This window comes from Mus caroli, unplaced genomic scaffold, assembly GCF_978045245.1.
Source record: "Mus caroli unplaced genomic scaffold, Mus_caroli_1 scaffold_4, whole genome shotgun sequence".
Taxonomy (NCBI): Eukaryota; Metazoa; Chordata; class Mammalia; order Rodentia; family Muridae; genus Mus; species Mus caroli.
In genome coordinates, this window is record NW_028227259.1 from 15,720,004 (window position 1) to 15,744,435 (window position 24,432).

General features: G+C 35.0%; 1 protein-coding gene across 1 annotated transcript in view; it reads right to left on the reverse strand.

Moving 5' to 3' along the window:
• Positions 1-4,132: 4,132 nt before the first annotated feature.
• Positions 4,133-24,432, reverse strand: part of Sema3a (semaphorin 3A) — a 502,602-nt gene continuing 482,302 nt past the window's right edge. The window contains exons 18-20 of the mRNA XM_021162357.2: positions 22,030-22,097; positions 9,541-9,683; positions 4,133-8,039 (exon numbers count right to left, since the gene is read on the reverse strand). Of these exons, the coding sequence (XP_021018016.1) occupies positions 7,584-8,039; positions 9,541-9,683; positions 22,030-22,097 (667 nt within the window). The 3' untranslated portion in view covers positions 4,133-7,583. The remainder of the gene's footprint in view (positions 8,040-9,540; positions 9,684-22,029; positions 22,098-24,432) is intronic.

The following is a 24,432-nucleotide window of genomic DNA, read 5'->3' on the forward strand; positions in this document are numbered from 1 at the left end:
CTGCTTATATTGAGATTACTCAATAATTTAAAATTAAATTATAATAGTCTATAATACATTTTAAAGACAGCCTGTGTAAGTTTTGGGGTGAATTTTCAATAACTCAGATAATTTTATATCATATAGATATTTTCTTTAAAGCTTATGAATACTTCTCAATAATAAATACAGATATACCTGACAGGACTTTTTTTTTTTTTAAGTAGTGTTAAATGACAAAGAAGAGCACAGGAGAAAAAATATGAAAAGAGTCACCATCTCTAAATTTCAGGCTTCAAGGATGACAGAAAGATGTACCAGTAAGGGCTACTATAATCTGAAATATTTGTTCTGTGCTTTAGAAATTTTGAGTTATGGAACTAAAAGAGAAACCTTAATGATAGTATATTGCAATTCCAAATGAGTAAACAACTATTTTGATGGAAACCCAATATTTTTGGTATCTGTATACAGTTATGCTTTTGAGTGAACACCTTTAATAAATGGAAATGTTCAATATAGCCATTAATAGTACACTTCTTCATATAGATAACAGGTTTTTTCTTATTCTACATAGTAATTATTAGATGATAATTTCACTCACTTAACTCAAACCAAATACAATTAAATGGACTTGACATTAGGTTCACAGCACCTTAAAAATGAAAATATCCAATGAGTTTGCTCATAGTAAGTAGATGAAAAAATTCAAATGAAATGCATAGGTTAGTCATGGTCCAGGTTTGATAGGAATGTGTGGAAAAGTGCACAAAGACTAGGGGCCAAAATTGATGTGTGCTCATATTTGGCAATATCTTGAATCATTGAATGAATAATTTGGTGATTAAAAAATGTCACTCTTTTTTGGAATCTTGGGACACACCCACCCTGGAAATATAAATTCCTTTAAAAATGCCAAACAGCTAAAATAGAAAAGCTGTTTAGATTTGAAACAAGTTTGTCTTTTAAAAGTTTAAACTTTTCTAGATTTAGCTATCAACAAGATAAACAAACCATTAAGAAATAAGCTACACAAAGGACATGAGTTTCAAATGTTTACTGATGTCTAATGCTCAGCGAGGCTTACAAAGAGAAAAGAGGGCAAGTTAAAACTTCAAAATTACTTATGTTGTGATGACTTGAACATATTTATGAGGATTTTTGTTTAGGTTCTATATAAATAAACATTATATCTATTCATGTCATATAAAGATCAAAAGAAATAACATACATTTTGTTCTAGGAAATTAATAGTGACAATTTAATGTAATAGTGTGCGGTTGACAAATTTCTATTTTTTGTATTTTTTAAATATATATCTTTGCCTTTAATCACATATGCTTGCCTGACATGCACTGTTGCTTGGCTATGAGTTACTCCACCAGAAAGACTTTGAACAAATACAAATTTCATACTTGAAAGGTGTTTTTATAGTAGCCGTACTGCAAACTAGAAAGGCTAAGCTGGTTATCAAGGCCACATTTTTCCAATACTACAGATGGATAAACAGAATAGCAATTGTCATTTGAACTGAGTTAGTGCACAGAGGGGTTAAACAAAGAAGCCAGTGTCTTTCTGCCACTCCTCCGTGGAACTCAAAATTCTAGCTGATACATGGTGACCAACCCACTTACAAACCTTTCAACTTCAAATTGTTTCTAGCTAAAAGAAATGTAGGGACTAAGATGGAGCGGAGACTGAAGGAATGGCTAACCAGAGTGACTAGCTCAACTTGGGATTCATCCCATGGGCAGGCATTAATCCCTGACACTGTTAGTGATGCTGTGTGCTTGCAGACAGGAACCTAGCATAGTTGTCCTCTGAGAGGCTCTACTCAGCAGCTGACTGAGACAGATGCAGACATCACCATCACCAAACATTGGATGGAGGTTGAGGATCCCTCTGGAAGAGCTAGCAGAAGGATTAAAGGCCTGAAAGATGGTGGAAACTCCACAGGAAGACCAACAGTGTCAACTAACCTGGACCCTTGGGAGCTTCTAAAGACTGAGCTACCAGCCAGAGTATACACTGGCTGATCCAAGGTTCCAGCAGAGGTCTGCCTTGTCTGGCAACAGTTGGAGAGGATATGCCTAATCCTGCAGATACTTGATGCATCAGGATGGGGTGATACAGGAAGGAGGGAACACCCTCCCAGAGATGAAGGGGAGAGGGGGGAGAGGAACTCTGTTAGATGGGACTGGGAGGGATGCTGCATTTGGATGTAAACAAATAAATTAATTTACAAAAATAACTACAGGAAAGATTCTGGCAGAAAAATATTTTGAATATTTTCCATTGTCCATTGACACAGCCCCCACTGAGAGGAGACTAAATGAGGTCAGTATTAAGTAAATTAAGACATTAGAGTTGGATGAAACAGACAAACAGAAGAAAAAGATCCAAAGAAAAGGCACAAGAAACAGACCCACTCATTAGATTCTGTTTTGTCTTATTTAATTTAATTATTAATTCATTAGAAGTCTGTTTTTTAATGAGAGACAGAAAGGGAGTGGATCCCTATGGGATAAAGGAAGTGGGGAGAAAGTTGGAGAAGGAGATGAAGGGGAAACTGTAATTGGGGATATATTATGTGATGAAAAAAACCTATTTTCAATAAAAGGAAAAAAAAAAAGGAAGGAAGCTAAGGCATGTGTGGAGGAAGTAAAGAAAAATACCTGACATAGAATTATATATGCCAGGGATGACAATATGACTGAAATCCATAGGACAATAATTCAAACTCAGAAATTAGGACACCATTTTGACTTAAGGAATGATATTTTGTTTTTGTTTTTGTTTTATTTTGTTGAATGAACACTTGTGCTCCATTCATTTGGAATACTTGTTCTCTGGGGGAAATACAGGAATTTTCATTGTTCCTGCCTTCCTTGTATTTATTCTACTTAGAGGTGCTTTTCTTTCTTCTTCTAGGAAAAGCCAACTGATAGTTCAAGCCATGTCACTTATTCTCTGAAAGTCTCCTGGACTCTTCTCAACTTTTACTGGCTCCCTTCATTCTGAATGACAGCATTTAGGCTGGGACCTTTAATTTGGCACTTAGCACATTCCAACATGGTTCTCTTCAGCCCTGATTTGTCGAGATCCAGCATTACTTGGCATCATACAAAGCACCAGAAAGAGAAACAACTAGACACAACCCTGCTAGGTATGGTGATGTATGTTTGAGAACTCAGGAAGTCAGGATGATCTGACTCAACATCATCCTCCTGGCTACAGTGTGAGTTCAAGGCCAGCTTGAGCTACAAGTGACCATGTCACAACAAAGCAAAGTTCCTGACTTCAAGGAAATCTCAACCTATAAAGGGAAATACATACATAGCAGGTACATCACACCACTGTGATAAGTGAGGCAGGCAAACCGTAAGCAGGGCACAGTGATTTTTAAGGTAGATGTGTTGCTGCTGTCTAAGGCTATTGGGAAGAAAAATGGATTATCACACATGGTGATGATAACTCCTGTCACCTTTCATTTCATTATGAGCTTTGTGAAAGCAGAGCCACACCTCCTTCATCTTAGCATCACAAGTTCACAGTCACGATCTTTCCATAAGACTTGAACAGATAGAAGTCTAGTTTTGAGCATCAAAGTGTCTAGAGGATATACTTTATTTTCTTTTTAATCGTTTTGTTGGTTTCTGCGAGGTAGGATCCCATTAATTAGCCCAGGTGGACTTCCTACCCACAATCCTCTTGCTTTACCCTCCTTTTGGAATTGCAGGTTGATGCTGTCACGTCTGGCTCCTAATATCATAACTTAAAACCATCCCTCTTTTATTAATTTGGTTTTATTTCTACCATAGCCTGTGTTTGTGCACTTGGGTGTTGGAAATGAAGAAATAAGATTTTTCTTTGGTTAGGTTAATAAAGAAAATTTACCAGTTATAAGAAAACCCATTTCTGCAGCACCGGCACCTTTCACTTTGGGTTTGTCTTTATCTATTAATATACAAATGTGTGATTTTTGAATTGACTACTATAGGAAAGTTTTTAAAATAAAGCTAATAGAATTTCCATACTTTTGAAAATAATGTTTTCTTCTTTAAGGAAAGATATACTATAAATATTAACATTGACTTAAATAATTATTACCAAGTTAAAATTAAAAGCATTGGATTCTTTGGCATCAGGCCAGTTTGTAACTATCATGTTGGTATATAATAGTGCTAAGACCTGTTTGTCAAATGTGTCTTTGAAGCAAAAAAACTCTGACAGACTTTCATTGAATTAAAATTGTGTTTAAAATAGTATTTATAAGAGAAAGACTTGAACACATTACAGAAATAAATCCATATTAATGCAGTGCTTGCCATGAGCTGCAGGACAGGCCTCTAAATGCCAATCATCTGGAATCTGTATTGATCTTGAATTATGATGTTTCACGTCATAATCCACTGATTAAAGACTTTCATCTATGTGTTCTTTCCAGGTATGACATAAAGAGAACAGGGTTTAATTTAAAAGGCAAAAAAAATTCACATCATCACTATAAATATAGAACACAGTTTACAGAATACTACAATGAAGAAATCTGTTAGCTAATTATGTTGATTCCTGACTCTGGTTCTTGAAGGTTTCAAAGCTTATCTCCCTCAATACCATATGTTATATGGAACAGTAAAGACATCTGAATTCAAATATTTTGAAGAAATGTGTATTTAGCAACTGAATACATGCTAAAACGGAATAATTTACAGCAGCAATGTCATTACATTTTTCTCTCCAGTTTTCTAGTTCCCATCTGAAATGCAATGATAAATACAGATACGGAACAATTTACGATCTGGCAAAAAGCATGCTCTTGGAGGGGCACACCCTCTCTGCCCTTAAGTAGTACATAAGCCACCGCATCACTTGTATGGGAAATCTTGCACTTGAGGATGATGGTGAACAAACTGGAATGGAGCATCTATAGAAACTTGTATTTTACAGTGCTCTTTCTACTCTTTTCAAAATTATTTACACCTTTGTCTAATGTGTAGGTAGCAAAAATATTAAACACATACCATTATAAATCACTAAATTATACATAAAAGAAGCAATAAGTGTGCATTTGCATGCATTTACACTTTACATTTGCTATCAGCGGGGCCTGTTCTCTCCACTGTGAAGTACCTTTTTCAACTTGAAGCTATTGTAAGACTGCTGTGGTAATTTGCTTAAGGTCACATGCATCGCTTAGGCAGGTCTTACCTGTGATGGTACATGCATATGCCAAAGTCCATCTAAATTACTTAGTAAGTGGGACATTCTTCTTCGTGCAAACTGTCCTCTCTCAATACAAAATGGGAGGTTATAACTGTCATAAGATTTATGTATTTATTTCTTTATTAATTAACTTATTTATTTCCTAGTTAGATCAATAACTTTCTTTGAAACTTAGACATGGTGATTGAGACATGTTAATATATTTGCTTGTTTGTAACACTTTTAATTGAAACCTAAGCAGTTTTCTATTGCTAAACAAAATGCATTCCGATTTTGAAAGGCATCCATAGAGTTATCAAACAACCTTCATTCCATTAGATCCTTTATTGTTAAGAGCTAGAAAGAAATGGGAGAGTTATGTAATTGCCAATATACTTGTATCAGATGCAAATTTAGAATGAAATATAACATCAAATGTTTGGACAATTAAGACCTTATTAAATGAGAGAATGGCTTATTTAGAGCATCCCTCTTTCTCTCACTTAATATTCCTGACAATATTTTCTGTTCAGAGTGTGATCTCAAATAATTCATCCTATCAGCTTGCCTTTGAAGACATATTTCCAAAAGCAACACCATTACTCTATGAGCCTAAAATCAGATGTAGGATGATTTTAGGCTTTTATATGAAAGACATGTCAACAAATAGTATTTTATTTAGATAATCATTAAATCTGAAACACGAGCTTCCATCTGCGAACTCTCTCAGTGGAGAGGGAATAACAATTTGGTGTAGTTGAGGTGAGAAGCTAATGCTGAGTTAATTAGAATTAGGAGACAACTGGAGTTAAAATATCAATGCTACTTCATTAATTAGCAAGAAGATATTTACTTTGCATTTTTGTGCATGCTGAAGGATCGAAGAAAAAAATTCCTGAAGTGTGGCATGTAGCACCAATGAACTGTTCTATAATGTTGAATTTATTAAGCATTTTGAACTCAATGATTCTTAGCAAATCATCTCCAACCAACAAAGGCTATACATTCTGAAACATTTTGTGTTATCTTATATTTTATTCATAAAACAAAGAATTTTGCACTTTCTAGGTGAAGTGTATAGTTTCACTCTCATTGAGATAAAACACTTATAAGTTGTTCATACAAATAATTGTATCATACAGGGTGGGTAAAAATTTAGTTGATTCACAAAGAAATGGTTGAGAAATGTGTCATTTTGTTGTTAGAACATGTCCTGAATGTCACTGATCCCACCCCCCCATTTCTCTCTGCTTCGGAAATCATTAAGTGACTGAAAATAGAATCTTTGGTGGGATGTGGAATCATGAGCGAGTCCTATGCCTCACACATCATGCAAATATTCAAGCCAAGAGGGAAAGACATTTTATCAACACTCTGTTAAGACAATGTTCTTTTCATGAGACACATGAATTAAATTTTGCTCTTGATCCTTCAGGATGCCTCTAATGACTGTTTTCTTCTCTTTGTGCTGTCTTAATTTTTGGTTGGCTGAAAACATTATGTATGTGAGAGTTAACTTAGATAATACCTTTGCAAGTCAGGGTGATAACCTTCTATCTGTTTGGTTTCTTCAAAGGGGAAGACCACAATTCTTGGCGTCAGTAAGTAATAGTTAGTACAGTGAGTAGGGATCTAAAGTGATATACTGCCTCTTACAGAACTGAAAACACAATGTAAAAAAGCAGCACACAGTTGGAATTTTTAAACAAATGATATAGCATGGTAACTGCAAGACAAGACCTACTCTAGCTTAGGAAACAGCTAATCTTCACTGCATATTTGCCATGGTACATTTAAATTATAACTTTAATAAAATACATCTTTAGATCAAAGCTGAAAGAAGACATCAGTAGTAGATCAATGTACTCCATTACTCTGGATGATGGATGGTTTATGTGTTTATATCTCCGTAGACTATTCCACTCAGTGTCATTCTCCTTATTTTACTCCTCCAGTACATACAAACACGAGTGCTGGTAGACAAAACATCCTTGAATCCAATCACGTTTTGGAATATTCATCTGCTTACTAAATCCATGCAGTTTATTTTCAACTCTTGCTTCAATAAAATGGCTTTGCTGATGCAGTTTTTCTCCTTTCGATGGCAAATGACATTTTTATTTCTCAGGCAACGAAGGAAGCAAAATGAACTTTCAGAGGAAACCCTAAGTCAGCGGACGTGAACATCTACGCTCACCTGTGATCTCTGTCAAGCGTTGGTATTCGGAAGAAAGCCTGCTGGGAAAGTTCCTCACGGGCTTAAATTGGTGGAACCCGGTTGAACTTCGCACCATTGTAAACATCCACATAATGCCATGAAATGTTCATGTGTATTGCATTTTTCCAGTTATTATCTAAGCAAGTTTGTACTTGTTTGAGGTTTTGGGAGGTGGCGCAGCTCAGACACTTCTGGGTGCCCGCTCAAACTCGTGGGTCCTCCTGTTTCTACCTTTCTTGCTCTCTTGCATGTGCTTCCACTTGTTGCTGCTCCCTTGAGAGTGCCCCGGCCTTTGTCGGCGTTGCTTTCGGTCTCTTTTCCACACTTGTTCACAGAACTCATCCATCGTGTTCAGGTTGGGGTGGTTAATGAGCTGCATGAAGTCTCGGTACCAGACTTTCTGGCTGGGCGTCATGCTGCTCGACATTTCTTTGGTCTTGGAGCCATCTCCATCGTCATCTTTATGAAGAAGCTCTTCCAAATGTTCTGTGTCGATGACTTCCAGGGTTACCTTCAGAAGAGTTTGCATGAACCCGTGTTCCACAGCGTGACACAGGTAATTGCCTGAATCCTTCTTCTGCAGGCTACGGAGCAGGAGCCCTTGTTCTGTCCTGATGATATGATCACCCATTCTGATCTATCAGGAAAAGGCAGAGGAAGGCATGCGGATTTAATAGAAATACAAGATCTGCCATTCTGGTTAAAAGAACTTAGATACCAGTTGAAGGAGGTTTTAGGAATTAACATTTTTAAGTTAAGATTTAAAAGTCTATGTTTAGACAAGAGCTATAGGGTCTGCCAATTATTTTATAGATCCATTTGAAAATTTCTACAATACCACTGTTTTTATAGAATATCTTATAACTATTAAAAATGTTTAGCATAACTGGAGGGAAAATGAAGGTATACTTGAATTTCAAAGCAAGTGCATATATATATGCATATATATATATATGACACAAAGTCAATATTAGAGAATTAAACAGTAACTAGATGTACATAAAGCTAGAAAACAATGTATTACAATGAATCCATAGTATACTTTGTTAAGAACAAAATAAAATGTCAACATTTGAGCAAAAAGAAGTGTGGCTTATATTTTAGATTTTGTGAACTATCAGTTCACAAGGTCCTGCATGTGGCATAATATGAGGCTACACTCTGGGATATATCTAGTCTCAGGTTTTCTTTGTAATAGGGCTTATGGGCTTATAACAGAAATCTCAGAAAGCATAGCTTATTAATGTATAAAACTCAGTTTACATTTTTCCAATATAATTCTACAGTTTAAAACTGCTTAACATTTCAAAAAACCATAACAACAACACCCATGCCCCCCCCAAAAAAAAACCTCACCACCTACAAAAACTAATAGGAGTTGCTTTTGCCTTCATATCCACATTGCATTTGTAAAATTATCTGTACTTAATGATTTGGACAGGTTAGTGAAACAATCTGGGTACCTTTATTTAATACTTATAAGTAATTAAAATGTTGGAGCTCTGTGTGTGATTTTCTCTGATTTTCGGAGTATAAGTTTTTACAATTGTCTATTGAGGTGAGAGATCCTGAGGCTGTTTTAATAGTTAATACCAAAAGTGATGGAGGGGCTCAACTTCTACACCCTAAATCAAGTACTCAACTCTCTTCCAGCTTCTCATTTGCAGAAGACAAGAGGTTTTAGCAGAAATCAGTGAGCAAACACTAAAATTACCAAGGAAAAGATGTTTTTTCTTAACACACAAATGTAGATAGACATAAGTGCTTCATAACTAAACCAAGGTAAGAATAATACTCTGCATATGTGCTCAAAGTGCTTCCTGGGCTGGAACGCTGACGAATGTATGCTTGTCCTCATACAGAGCCTGCTACACACCCAGTCCACACTGAGTACTTGTCTAGGGAGTTACTGTTGGGGTTCAACAGTGTCTTGGAGTAATCAGCACTTTTCCTTCCTCCAAGTCAATGGCATTGGGGTTACAATATGTGTTCCAGATAGAAACAGTTCAGATAGATGCTAGGTAAAACTTAGTGAGAGAAAAACCTCTGTGTTTTCTTGTGTAATTCTGTTTCCATTATGACATCCTGAACAATCTGGAACTCATTAAATTAATTTAGAAAATAATAAAACCCCGTACCTCCTCTTTTCGATCTTCATTTCGCCTCTGAAATTGCCAATACACCAAGGCTCTCTGTGACTTCGGACTGCATTCCAGGAATGTACTACTGTTTTCCACTCCATAGATGATTCTCTCTTCAAGGCTGGGGCCATGATGGTTATCTAGACAACGATACCAAGTTAAGTGAGAAAACGTTAGTTAGTAACTTCCATCCATTGTCTAATGTATTAATTTGGAAATTCAGCAAGTTGTTGCTTACTCCAAAATCATTTTTCAAATTGATTACAGATAGTAAATATGTCAAGGATTTCGGACCACAAATATTTGCCTGAGTAGATTAATCGTCTTGTTTTGGGCTGTATATGAAGAGTTTTGTCTGCAAGTAAGTAACGTAAGACGAATCGATCTGTTCATATCCAGTACAACCTTGAGTCTTTGTTCTATGGTGCATGGGGTCTCCCTTTTGGTAACCTACTTTTCTAGCAGTCTGGATTTTTGCAGAAAGGAACAATTGTTGAGACATTAGATTGCTGCTTTGTATTTGTTTTCCAACTGTAAAATTAAATTTACCTACCACTACTTATCTATCATTTTACAGAAGGTAGAGGTTAGGATGTTTATACCCCCTGCCAATAAACCCTAAATAATTCACAAGTTTGCCCTGAAGTCCAACTGGTGTGAAATGTTTGGGATGGCTCAGGAGAAACTCATATAATTACAATGCAATATGGTTTCAATTGTTCTTATTTTAAAATGACATACCCTTTGTTATTTTCCAGAGTTAGGCTGTGGACCATGGCAGGAGCACATAATAAAACACAGCAATACAAAAATCTGTTTCCTGATTAAGTTTCTATTATTTTACCCTTTATGTAACCTCCTTCAATGTGGTAACTGAAACACAGCTCAGATCAAAAGTATGACACAGAGAGGCTAGGTAAAACTCAGTGAGAGAACAAAACTCTGTGTTATCTTGTGTAATCCTGTTTCCATTATGACATCCTGAACAATCTGGAACTCATTAAATTAATTTAGAAAATAATAAATATATTTTCACATGCACAGAAAGTTGACAGTGTAGACAGATGAAAATTTTCTGCTTTCGCCTTCAAATTCAGCTAGGATCTTAATTTTAAAAATGTTTTCCCTCCTCCTTGGCTTCACTTTGACAGCTTTACTCTTGTCCTAATCAACTTAGTGCTTTTGTCTGTCATAAGCAATAGGATTTGCTTATGCTGGCTTTAAAGCTTTTTAAACTGTTTCTCTTCCAGTCTCTGGTGTAGCTGTGCTTCCCACTGACAACTCCCACCGTGCTGCAAAGACTTCTATCACGTTGCCATTGTAAGTGCCTCAGCCTCATTGCCTGCTTATCAATTGCCCTAGTTGGGGACAAAAACTCTACTGACACTGAGACATCTGTCCCTTCTTGCTAAATATCAGTACCCTGAAAACAACAAAGAAATAAACAGCAGCAACTAATTGATTCTATACCATTGTTTATCTTATATGTACACACAATCACATACATATACACATACACACACATTTGCATTCAGCATGCGTATTTATATGTAGACACAATTCTATAATGATTGGGACAGGCCTTTCCCCCTCTACATGTCTCTGTGCTACGTTGTAAAACATACATCCCTTGGTAAGAGGAGGGTTGAATTGCTATGTGCAGCAGAGTCTATACAACCTACCATGAATAATGAGTGTGGTTTGTCATGGAAATCAATTGTGATTATATTAAATACATTTTTGTTAATTGCTCAACAGTGTAAACTTGCTTGATCAAGAAATTTCTGAACACTTGGGAAGATACTGTTCATTCTGTCTTAGTTTCTTGAATTACAATACGTGTGGCACCATGAAGACAAAAAATCCTACTAAATTTTTGTTTACAGCCATTCCTCTAGGCCAAATACTCTCACGTTGGGATCTATAATGATGAAGGCGTCATCAGTAGGACTCTAAGATATGTGTTTTTGCAGTTGCATAGGTAAGAAGACCAATGTGACGTAATCTCATGCTGGTGTCTATAATAACGAGGGACTCTTTGATAGAACTCCAAGACATGTGTTTTCGATTACACATAGGTGAGTCCAATGTGACTTGAATAACAGAAGACTTCTTTGCTATAAGTGGGTATCTGTGGACTGGAGAGAAGGTCTCAGCAGTTAGGACTCCTTGTTATTCTTGCCGAGATCCTCTGGTTTGGCACCCACATTACAGCTAACAACTGTCTGGTCTGAGAGGTCTGGGACTAATTTACAGCCTCTCTGGGTGCTATACATACACAATACACCTATATACATGCAGACAAAATGTTCATGCACAGAAAATTAAAAAGAAATCTAATAGAATCAAAATACAATATACAAAATTCTCAAAAAAATATGTATATATATACATATACATATATGCATATATATATATATATATATATATATATATATTTAAATCATGGTCTGACTTGTCTCTGCCAATTAAACCAAGTATTCCTGACAGTACTGGAAAAAACAGTTCAGTGTGTCTTTTCCAGTAGGAACAAAACTTTCTCAAGTGGCAATAAAAAATCTATCTTAAAAACAGATATTTCCTTATGTTTATAAAATAACTCATCTTATTCTCCTTTATAGTTAAGTCTCATACAAAACATTGCATGATTTAACAGAGCATTTATGTCCTAAGTTATGACTCTCTTTAAGAAGAAGAATAGCGTGTTTCTCAGTGCCTGAGTGAGAAGTAGGATGGTTGCTTTGGTTCATAGGTTCCGTTGGCTAGTTTGCTTTGATAACTACTCTTGCAAACACCTTAAGGACTCTGTCAACTGAGTTGACCCTTTCTTTCTCCCTGTTCTCCAAACAAAAAGAAAGAGAAACATCTTATAGCTAGTGACCAATGAAACCAAATTTCCTGTTCTAATAGCCATAAATCACAAACAGCACACAGATGTCCTACTGTCCTATTTGGTTACAGATTCTCTGCTTTTGTGCTGTTAGATTGATTTTGCTGCATCAGCCAGAAATATGAAGACTACATTTCTTTTGTGTTCAGTTGTTTCTGTTAAACTCTCTGTAGTGGGACCTGTGTCCCATTACCAGCTTCTAACTTAGGACCAGAACTTTTATGTAGGTGGTGGCTATACTTCACTGCTCAGATGCAACTGCATTGTTATATTTATATTTATTTCACTTTATATCTTATAGCTTACTGTGTAAACACTTTGAACATGATTAGAAGACAATAAAACATCTATTATTTATCTTGACACTGCTTCCCCAAATACTTGAAAACTGTTGGACAGCATAGGAAATATGAAAATACAGTGATATGTTTCACCCTCTCACTTTCCCCCTCATCATTTCTGTCCATCTTTGGTCTTCCAAAAATGTACCAACAAGAGAAATATTATTTCCATTGATGTCTTCTCACTCTACTGGATATTTTGATTATTATCCATTTTCAAACACACTAGACATTTGTAACAGTAGCATAATGCACTTTCATAGAGCACACTGAGATAATAGTTACTCCATTTGAGTCAAAGGCTTTACTGAATCCTGATGACTACCGTTCATTTTCCAAAACATAGAAAGTCCTGCATATTTGGGGTAAGGATAATCTGAAATCTCATACTGGATCAAGCAGTAATTGACCCAAGAGCTGCTGCCCTACAAGGTACAGTGTTAATGGATAATTTATTCTGCCAAAGCTGTGTAGATGCTGACAGAGCCCATAGCAACACTCAGTGGTGCTGCTTACTGGATTTTGGTCACAACATTCTCAGTGTTGTTAAGCATCTGTGCTGCAGTACTTTTTGTATATCTACCTCTGGGAAATGTTATTTCCTGTTTTAGGAATTATTGAGATTCTTTGCTAGCAACTGCCTACTACAAATGAACTTTATTCTACTTCCCACCCCACTATCATAGGAAACACCATCAAGCAAATATATAGCGCACCATGGCATCTCAGTAAGTGTATTCTCACTGCATGGTGGCTTTTGCTCTGTAAGCTTGTCTGGTTTTCTTCACTGACAGTTTTTCTTTACCTTAATTTTGCTTTAGTATAAGAAAAATGATTATAAACTTTTTTTGAATGTATTATAAAGATTAGTGGCAATTATGGAATATGTGAAGTTATAACTTCTAAATAACTTTTGCTTAAAATATATGTTGGTAACTCCATGATGCAACTTCCACGAGATAAAATTGTCCTTAATGCATGATGCAGTAATGCAGTTGCTTTATGCTTTATCCTTCTGCCTCAGCACCTCAAATGCTGGGGTTGTAGGTGTATACTATAACACCTGCTATAAGTTCTAGGTTAACTAAGGAAAGTATTTGATCTCCATTGTGTGTTAAGAAAACGCCATGATTTTACAATCACAAAACTAGTTGTCATATAATACAACTGGATGTATTTTACTTACAGAATTTTATATAGAAACTGTTTATAAAGAAAGAAGGCAAGAATTTTACCACTTAAATTTCTCAAACCATTAAATTAATAAAATAAAATAAAATAAATCACTATAAAATTGTTAATTAGGGACTCAAGAGAGGATTCAGCAATCATGAAAGCTTGGTATGTAATCATGGGTATCCAGAATTCAAATCTAGCCCCATGACAAGGCGCACAGCAGTTTCTTCTTGTAGTTTCTATGTGTATGCATATGCTAAATCATGTACACATAAAGACACATATAACAAATAAATAACTCTTTCCAAAGTAAAATTTTCAATTGTTTGTCAATGAATAGGATTAAAATTCTATCACCACTGTTTTATTATCATTTTTATTTTAATTTCAAATTGGCAGAGATATCACTGAGAAAGGATATTCAAAGTTCTTAATGTACTCCAATTGCTTTTAATGTGATTAGCATTGCACATATAATTTAAAAATATTTATACCACCACATATGAGTCCCTTTTCTGCCTCCTTTGGGGTTGAGAGAAGGAAAACTTTAGATAATTTGTTTCAAATTACAGAGAACTTGGCACTTGTCTCTCTTCTACTTATACTTTTCTGATTGGTTTTTAAGAGAGATGCATAATAGAGACAAAGAAAAATATCATCACAGTACGAAAGCATAACAGAAGATATTTAGTAGAGGGTCTGCACACAGAACAGTTAAACATGATTACCAATGATACTAATGTAATGACTTACAATAGCTTAAATTGTTCAAAAGTAAAATCCTGTGTTAAGAGTCAATCCTGAGACAGTGATGAGGCAGGTGCCTTTAATACCATTCCTACTTCTGTAAAACATCAAGGAATTAAAGAAACACCTTAGCTTCAATTCATTCTAGAACTGTTCTCCTCTTTGAGGCAAATGTAGTCATATTATTTGCAATTGTTAAATTGGCTATCTCTCTTACTTTCTGTGTCTACCATAATTTTAGCAATAAAGGCAGTCATGAAGTCTTACCAGGTATTTGCTGAGTGGGAAACCTAAGTAAGCACACTGAATTTAAAAGCTGAAATCTCAAATGATTTTGACACTCACAGGCACAGAATGTAAGCCTAATCAATGTAAAATTGGAAAGAAATTATAGTCATACTGTGATAGATTATTTCATTAAACTGTTGTTTATTTAGAATATTTTAATGTTAATAACTCTAAAATATATTATTCAAGATGTAGTAGAATCAGACAAGTAAAATCAAGTATGCTCCACATCCAAATACTATACTATGAAATAAAAAGACGATAAAGGTATAAATAAGTTGTGTGTATAGTTTTACCTTCTTCATGAAAGCCTATGCTAGCAATGGCTCATGGAGAATGTACACTTCTAGAAAGAAAAAATATAACTAAAAACACTTTAAAATGTATTTTACAGTATAGCCCTTTGTCATAGAAAGAACCATAGAGAGTAAGGATATAGTTATTTAACTGAATAATAAGTTTTACTGGGTTCTGCAATCTGAATAGTTAGAGCAAAATAATTGAAAGCATCTAAATATTAAAATTATTTAAAAAGCATCAGTGTGTTTGGATAGCACAATGTTTCAATATGTTGCAGCTGCTAATGACAAGAAATAATGTTTTTGAGGAAGCAATCTTCAATTAATCATTTCCTCCTTTAGTGGGATAATTTATGGAAATGAAATGAGACTAATAAAGCAGAAAGAATGGGAGGAAAGAACGGAGTTAAATAAATTGCTTCCTTTTGTAACAACAGAAAGTCATGATATCCATCATTTGGCCAGAAATATCATGTTGCTTAAGGCCTTATTTAGCAGTTGATTTTCATCCAATAGTACAGAAACAGAAGGAATCACATTTCAGCTTCCCATTTATTTCATTCTTCATTTTAACCCCATAAGCATCGCCCAAGATTGAAATGTGAACAATGTAACAATCTTGGAAAATGTAATGTCAGATAGGAGACAGACAGATGAGGCTGGAAGCCACATAGTCATTCCTTCTTTGATTTCTGGTAATAGATTTTGATGTTTTTGACCTTCATTAAAAATTGAGTTTTCTAGGCAATAAATATAAAAATCAAATGCAAGTCAAAAGAGGCGTAGACAGATACAGAGTAATTTAACTAGCCCTTTCAGCTCCTTAGGAAATGTAACTAGGTTGTATTCAGACAAATCGATTCTTATTGCCTTCCCACAATGCTTTTGTGATATTTTTCATTTATATTTCCTTTAAATGGTCAAGCAGCAAAAAAGTGAATGTAGCCCTCAAATCTGGTGAAACAGAAAACAATAGCAATGTGTTCTTTGGCACAAATAATCATTAGGACTTTCTTACTGGTCTAGATGACTATCCAGAAATACATTTTATCAGCAAAGCAATTTCAAGTATAGGAAAAAATATGTCGCAGCAGTCAATTACAAGGCATATCATGGATGATGAGATATATTTCATGGAATAAGATAAAATTAAAAATTAAAATGAAGAAAAACTCATTGTAACCATAGCCTTTCTATGCATTTGATAACTGCATATTTAGATGGCTAATAAGCAATTTATCAATTGTATATATTTGGGGACTGTTAAAAATCTAATATAAATTATAATACAGCATGTGAAAGGAATCATACCTGTTTATCAATAGGATGCTTGTGACATGTTTTTTCAATGTTTGTGGTGATGGTGATAGCCACTAGTCTCTGTAAATTTTAGTGGGCAGTCTCTCATCTGTACTTGTGCATGAAAGCACATGCATTTCTATTTAACCCATCTACTAGAAATGTGCACAGCATAAAAAAAATAAACAGAGAATGTGAGCTGACAAGAACAAAAAGATCAATGAGATCTTACAGAAAATATAAGTATATAAGATATCTACTTTAAAAAGCAAACCTAAATTATATACTATATTATAGCCCCCAAATCAGAATTTTTTTTTTTGGTCCTTGATAAAGCATTTTTATTTCTAAAATTTGGATAGTGTTCAATATTTCTTTTAGTGATATATTAATTTGGTTGGATTGGTTCTTACAATGTGCTAGTCAGTGCATAGACAGTGAGAGGAGGGATAAGCAGACTGATAGGCTAGGAAATTTTAGCTGTATCTTTTGGAAGGAATAATTACATTGGACAAAGCATCTTTCTTGTCACTAATATATTAGTGTATCTTAATTTTCCTGGCTCTTGCTGTATATGTAGCAGAGGATGGCCTAGTCGGTCATCAATGGGAGGAGAAGCCATTGGTCCTGTGAAGGTTCTATGCCCCAGTATAGGGGAATACCAGGGCTGGGAATGGGAGTGGGTGGGTTGGTGAGCAGGGGGAGGGAGGAGTAGATAGGGGATTTTCAGAGGGGAAACCAGGAAAGGGGATAACATTTGAAATGTAGATGAAGGAAATATCTAATAAAAAGAAAGAAAGAAAGAAAGAAAGAAAGAAAGAAAGAAAGAAAGAAAGAAAGAAAAAAAGAAATAATGATGAAACCATGTTATGAAATATTACATGAGATTGGAATAGTTATACTTGCCACAGCTATATTCACTTGGCAGTATATGATATAACTACAGTCCTTCTTAGTTCAGGACAGGACGAAATACAAAAGCTTACTGGAGTACTAACGCGCGTGTGTGTGTGTGTGTGTGTGTGTGTGTGTGTATTACAGTGTATACATATATGTATATAATGTACTATTATGAGTCTATGTACAACATCTGGTACATTTTATTTTCATGATTTTACATGCATTACCAGAGAAAGAAAAATAGTCTATATGCCAGAGCAAGTTTGCCATAGGAAGAACTGCTTAAGAAATGGAACAGGAAACATAGGATTTTATCTTTCATTTTCTTTCCTCAAGCAATTTGATGGGAGATAGGAAGCAATCATTTGCAGAGGCAGAAACCTCCGATAAATAATAATGAAAACACCATCTTGTACTATAATGATATTTGATTCTTATAACTTTCAGAATAAAAAGGAAATGCATACAGCCTAGAGTCCCACTTCATAATAATTAAATTTAAGTGCACAAATATATTATCTTGGATGAGATGAACATTTTTGTAAATAAAATAATAAATGAAAATATTGAAAACCTCAAAGAGCATTTTTTCTCCATTCCTTCCACGTATAATTATGACTGAGATAGGCATTTTTTCATTGTTTCTCTCACCTGCACAGAAATTCATTTCTCACTAGGATTGCATCTGTGAGATTGATTCTAGAATCTGGCACTCAGTCTTGGGCCATTTTATTTCTTAGCAGTCTATGATGCAGTAGTACATTTAATCTTCAGTATTTCCCTCACAAGTGGTATTTCATAATTTATGGAACTTGGAGGTCTAAAAGGATGACATCAGTCCCTAGATCAAATCTCAGGGCTCCTCTTTGGGTTAAATGCTCATATTCATATTTGGAAGTTGGTAAAGTACAGACCATAAAATCATCAACAAAATATTAAATTTATGTCTCTCTTGACCAGCAAGACAGTACTGCCAAAGACAGTTTATGAAATTTGGGCATGGTTTTGATGCCAATCAAGACATAAATTGAAATGGGCTAAGTGTGGAGATAATTTAGAAGATTGACTTCTGTGGATATTTTATTGTGGGACATTAAAAAGAGAATGCATGTGTGCAGAACAGCCAAGAAAACTATTAGAAAGTGAAATTGAATGATATCACTTAATTAGAAAATAGGACATAAAGAATCTTCATGATCCTGATCCAGAAATATAAGATGATGGTGTGATTTTTAAAATTTAGCCTTTTGCTTTCTGGATATAAATCATAAATTGTGTTACAGCTCATTTTGTTTTGTAAGGAGAGAAAAAAAAAACTGCCACAGTGGAGACGTAATTTATGGGGCCAGTCATTTTCTTAAATGTGAAGTTAGACAATCTCCAGTTTCAGGCACATATTCTCTTTTGAGGGTATGGAATGGATTGCAAATAACCTGGATTCTATGCTAGCATCTTGCCTGGTGTGTGATTGGAAAGAAAGATTTCCCAGCACTCATGAGCTATTAGGGTTGATAGTCGGTTTTGGATGGATGGCTATGGCGGGAGAGATGACTATTTGGGATTAAGAGAAGTGAAATGGATTTTTGTTTCTCCCAGAATAGTTCAGCCCCTTGTTGTTTTGCAAAATGAGGAAATTCAGCAAGGGTGTGTTGAAGGTTTCATCCGAAGTGCAATTTCTTCCACCTAAATTTCAAGTTATTTTATATATAGTCACTTTATTAAAATCTCAGGATATGTAAAATATAGAGTGTGACAGAATATGTTTACCATTACAGCTGGAAGTGATCATATTGAAGTGTATAATTTGGCTTCATGTTGCTTAGGAGCTTTCTGTTAAACAACATCACATATCTTTACTTGTTTCCATATGAGCACATATATTTTATTGAATGTGAGAAGTGACATTAGCAAGACAACATACATGATTTAAACAGGGTTGGGCTCTGGATTGGAGCCCATTTACTTTTAAATATTGACATCTACTATTCTGAGATAATTCACGGATCCCTAATGGTAGGACTGAGCCTGGCCAAGTGGGGATTCCTAACGTACTTTCCACACAATTGAACTTTACTGTAACCTATGGTGAGTATGCTTTATGTTTGTTCAATTAGCAACAAAAGCAGCCAACAGGCACAGGGACCTTTGAGATAGAAGTGTTTTATTGCAGTGGAATTTTGTGGGCTGTTTGGACCCTTCCTCCCATCTATCTTAAACATAAAGTAGAAGCTCATACCAATCAAAAAGAAACTAAAATTAGTTATTGTAACACTAAAATATCACTATTCTATTTCATCTTAATATGTATTCTAATTGAGTATCTGGAGAAGAATTCATTCACAAAGACTTTACTGTTTATAGCTAAACAATTCTGCATAGCTAATTTTCATAGGCTTAAACCAATATAATGCCATCCAAATTAAATCTTCAAAATAGACAACATTATCTCACGTAAAACCATTAAATGACCGAAAATATTTATTGAAGCACAATCTCAGTTTTAAAAAGTCCTTGGTCAGTTTCCCCATTTGTCTATGAGACATTTCTATCCATGGTAGATATTATTTTGATATAGTATAAGAACTTTCATACAAAGGGACTAGATTGCTCAACAAATAGAAGCATCGCCAAGATGATGCATTCTGAGAATAGTTTTGTGACACATTCAAAATCAATTATTGTTACTTGAATGATAGCTTAAACTGGTGTTTCTCTCTCTGTGTGTATGCAGGTATGTGTGCATGTTGTGGGTTTGTAGATGTACATATGTAGTAGTGTGCTACTACATGCACATAGAGACCAGAGGGCAATTACCCATGTTGTTCCTTCTCAGAAATAATCTTCTTTTGTTCTGGAGGCAGGATCCCACTCTAGGACCTCAGACTAGGCAGTTAGGATATCTATCTAGCCAATGAGCTTCAGGGATATGCCTGTCTCTGTCTCAGAAGTGTTGAGGTTACAAGGCACAACTTGATTCCTGGTGTTTACATAAGTGTTAAAGATAAAACTTGAATTACTTTACTGAGACATACTTTAGCATTCATAATGATATTTCTTTAAAAGGATATTATTTTTAAAATCACATTGAGTATACTGAATGTTTCTTATATTTTCAATGTTATATCCATTACAATGTAACAAAGCCCATAAAGAAATATAGATTACAGTCTGATTGGAAATAACTTTGAATTTTTTTCTCCTTCTTTTGTTTCCAGTCTTTATTTCTACCTCTCAAGGTGCAAGCCCGTAATTTCTTCAATATAATGAATTACTAATTAATATCCCCTTATTTATGAAGTAATAGAATCATATTACAATAATTTCACTTGAAATAAGTTCATGAAAATTAAGTAAATAGAATAGTTTGGAGTAGTAGACTATGTTACTTGTAAAACAGGAAAAGTATACTAGTACAGGCATTTTCCTTAGAGACGCAGAGCAGAATCTTTGCTCTTGTTCAATGGTTTCTTTCTTCTTCAAAATCAGAAGAGTAATCCACAGGAAAGCAGCCATTGGCCAAGAACATTTATAAATTACTGATTTTAAAACATTTGTTCCAACATCACTTGTTTCTCCCAGAGTTCTACTAAGGATTTATGAGTCTGATGCCAACACATTGAGATTACACACAGAGAGGCCTGCCTTTCAAGAAGGTAACAGATTTTGTAATGCATATTCAAGTGCTATGTGTGTGGGTGGTCCCCCCTTTAACAATAAGAATATTGTACACACCTAGTAAATCAAATTAAAATTAATTAAAAAATACAAAGAGTGTTTTGTGATCACTGTAAAAGACATTGGAAGAGAAAACAGAATAATTATGTTCAGTTAAAATGTTCATGCTTTGCATGTTAACTATTATTTTTTAAAACTGTTTATTAGTGCCATTGCCATTGAGAAGTTTCCCCAGCAGAGGGAAGCACAGCTTCATTATTTACCTCATAAATTGAAACAGGGAGAATAAGCTTATATATATTAAATGGAGCAACTTATATATATTAAATGGAGGTTATGTGATGTTTCAGCTTATAAGCAACTTTGACATTTAAAATGTTTCAATATCTTGGTTCAATATATTGATCTAAAATTGCTCAATTCAAGAAAGTATATGGCTAGTATTTTAATGTAAGGATGTGGCTTATATTATATTACATTGTTTGTTTGTTTGTTTGATTTAAACACTCAGAAAGAGTTACCATCACCAGCGTATAGATATATGGTTTCCTTGGTCCATTCTAACACTATGTATTATTAATTTATTTGATATATTTTAACGAAAATTTCTCTTGCCTATTTCTTTGTGTTGGTAATTCATAAGAGTATATTAATAGACTTGACTTCTTTTGTTCAAGTAAGAAATGTAAGTTCTATATCTTGTTAAGATCTAAAATCTTGAATATATTATACCTGAGATCAAAATATATATTCCTGTTTTGTGAGTTTGTCAGTATCTTCTTCATTCCAGACCACATTTCCTCCTAACTGGTCTTGGAACAATGTGTGCACATCTAAGACTTTAGCACTGGAAGTGTAAAGAGTGGCTTACCATGGTGCTGCAAGTCAGAGCAGTGAGTCAGTGGGTCTCCATTCCTTATATCTTGTCGTCTTGTGCGCCTAAAAGAATTACATTCAAGAGATATTATTCTAAATCTCTGATGTGAATGAAGAATCAAATCTGTACTGAATCCCATAGGCAAGAGAGGAAGATATGCATCTACAGCCTGTGTGGCTGGATAAGGGGACTGAAAGGTGACAAAACTGGGAAACAAATATACTGAACTCCAGCCACTGCAACCAAGGGACTCTTAACCATCATGAATAGACATTCTGCCTTGTTTTCTACTAGGAATCAGTCAGTAAAAATCTAACCCTGAGGAGCTCTGGACTTCATTTTAGAGACAACAACCCATTTCTTCAATAAACATAACTATTGTTCTGATCTCCAGTGTGGTTGTAAGTTTGAATGTTCGAATCCACGTGACTGATGATTTTCTTCAGTGTGTCTACATTTCCTCATTGCTCCCACAATTCTATCAAGGACTTAGGAGTCTGATGTCAACACATTGAGGTTGTATATCTATGCGTAATCTTTTTAAAATATGCTATTGTCTAACTTTGATGTATTAGTCTAAGAATTCTTTCTTTTGTTGCTATTTAAATGTATTATATCACTATTTTATAGAAAAGCATCTTTATTGTATTTTCTTTGATGTGTTGTGGTGCTAGTGATTGAACCTCAGAGCCTGTTGTAAGTGCTGTCCCATTGAGCTATGCCTCCAGTCTTTGGTTCTTTCTTTGTTTGTTTTAGATTGCTGGGGTTTCAAGATGTACACAACCATAACTGCCCTATTATATGGCTATGGTTGCACATCAGTTTATTTACGCCTTGGAGAAAAGGAGGAAAACAATTACAAAATTTGCACTTAAGGGTGAAGTCTCCTTTTGCTAGGAGAGTAGGTAAACAAAGATGACCCTCTCTTTTACAGAAAAGCAGAATATATGCATCAAACCAATGTTAGTGTCATTTCCTGGCTCTGCAAACTGTGTGTGGGGGTCCCATGCAGTTAGACACACTTGGAGGAGGAGGTGGGCCCTGCTATTAGATTCAAAATAGATGTGTAAGCTGAGATCAGAGCTAAGGAGAGTGGCTGTGTGACACAGACCCTGTGGCCATCTTGACTGATTACTTGTCTTTTTTCTTTTTCTTTTAAAAATCTTAAAGGTATTACCTTGCTACAAAATTGGTTACCATCATTTAATGGTCACTGAGAAGTATAAGTATGGAACTCATTACTGTATTCATAAAGTTAGAAGTCTAAAGTATTTATAGATTTCTATTTGTAGAAGTAGTGAGACTATCAAGCAGATGTGTACACTTGAAAATTGAGCCAACAAGAGAACTTGTGAAACATGAACCCCAAAGCATCAGGGAAAGCCTTTCTCAGTCACTTAAACTTCAAAAAATGCCACCACCGAGAACATATAAATTACAAGGCCTCCATGCATCCGTTCCAAGGACATATCTAGTCTGAGACATATGAAATTAGGTTAAGTAAAATCCATAATTCACAAAAAACCAAGAGAACTTATGAAAATTCTTTGGGTTTTAATTTATGGGTGTGTGAGAACCACTTTCAATATATAAATACCAGTTCAAATTAGAGTCATGTTTATCTCTTTGCTCCTTCTTTGATTAAAATTCGAACCTCTCATCACCAAATCGTGCAGTGTTCCTCATTATTATTTTGTACAAAGGGAAGGTTCCTTTTTTCAGTTCAGATAAGATTTCCATATGTCTGTCTGAGTAACTAGAGATAAACAGTTTTAAGAAGGATAAAATTTAACCTTAAATAATTCAGAGCTATTATTGTAATGATGGTATATTTCAATGTATTAAATTCGTCATGGTTTCTTTAATCAATATATAATATCTCCAAACTAAGTGTTTTCTAATGTAAAATCCCAACAAATTATGGAAATACTAATTATAACAGATAAATATGGAATTTTGAAGAGTAAGAAAACTGTTTTATGTATGTAGTCTATAATAGAAGTTTTACATTTAGTATTACTGTGATTCTGTGCTCAAATTATATGATAAGTTAAGCTCTAGGTAATTATTTGAAAAGATTCGGCCCTCCCTCCCTCCTTCCCTTCCTCTCTCCTTCCCTCCCTTCCTTCCTTTCTTCTTTTTTTCTCTCTTTCTTTCTTTCTCTCTTTTTTTCTTCTATAGATATGTCTGTGAATCTCTGTGCATAACTGCACACACCTTGAGACCAGAAGAGGGAGTTAGCTGGTCTGACGCTGGAGTTATACATGACTGTGAACCATCTGAGCGAGTCGGGGAGCTGAACTGGGTGCCCTATATGATCAGTAAGTGCACTTAATCACAGAACCCCCTCTCTAGCCCCAGGTTTAGATGATTTAATATTCAAACAATTGTGTCTAA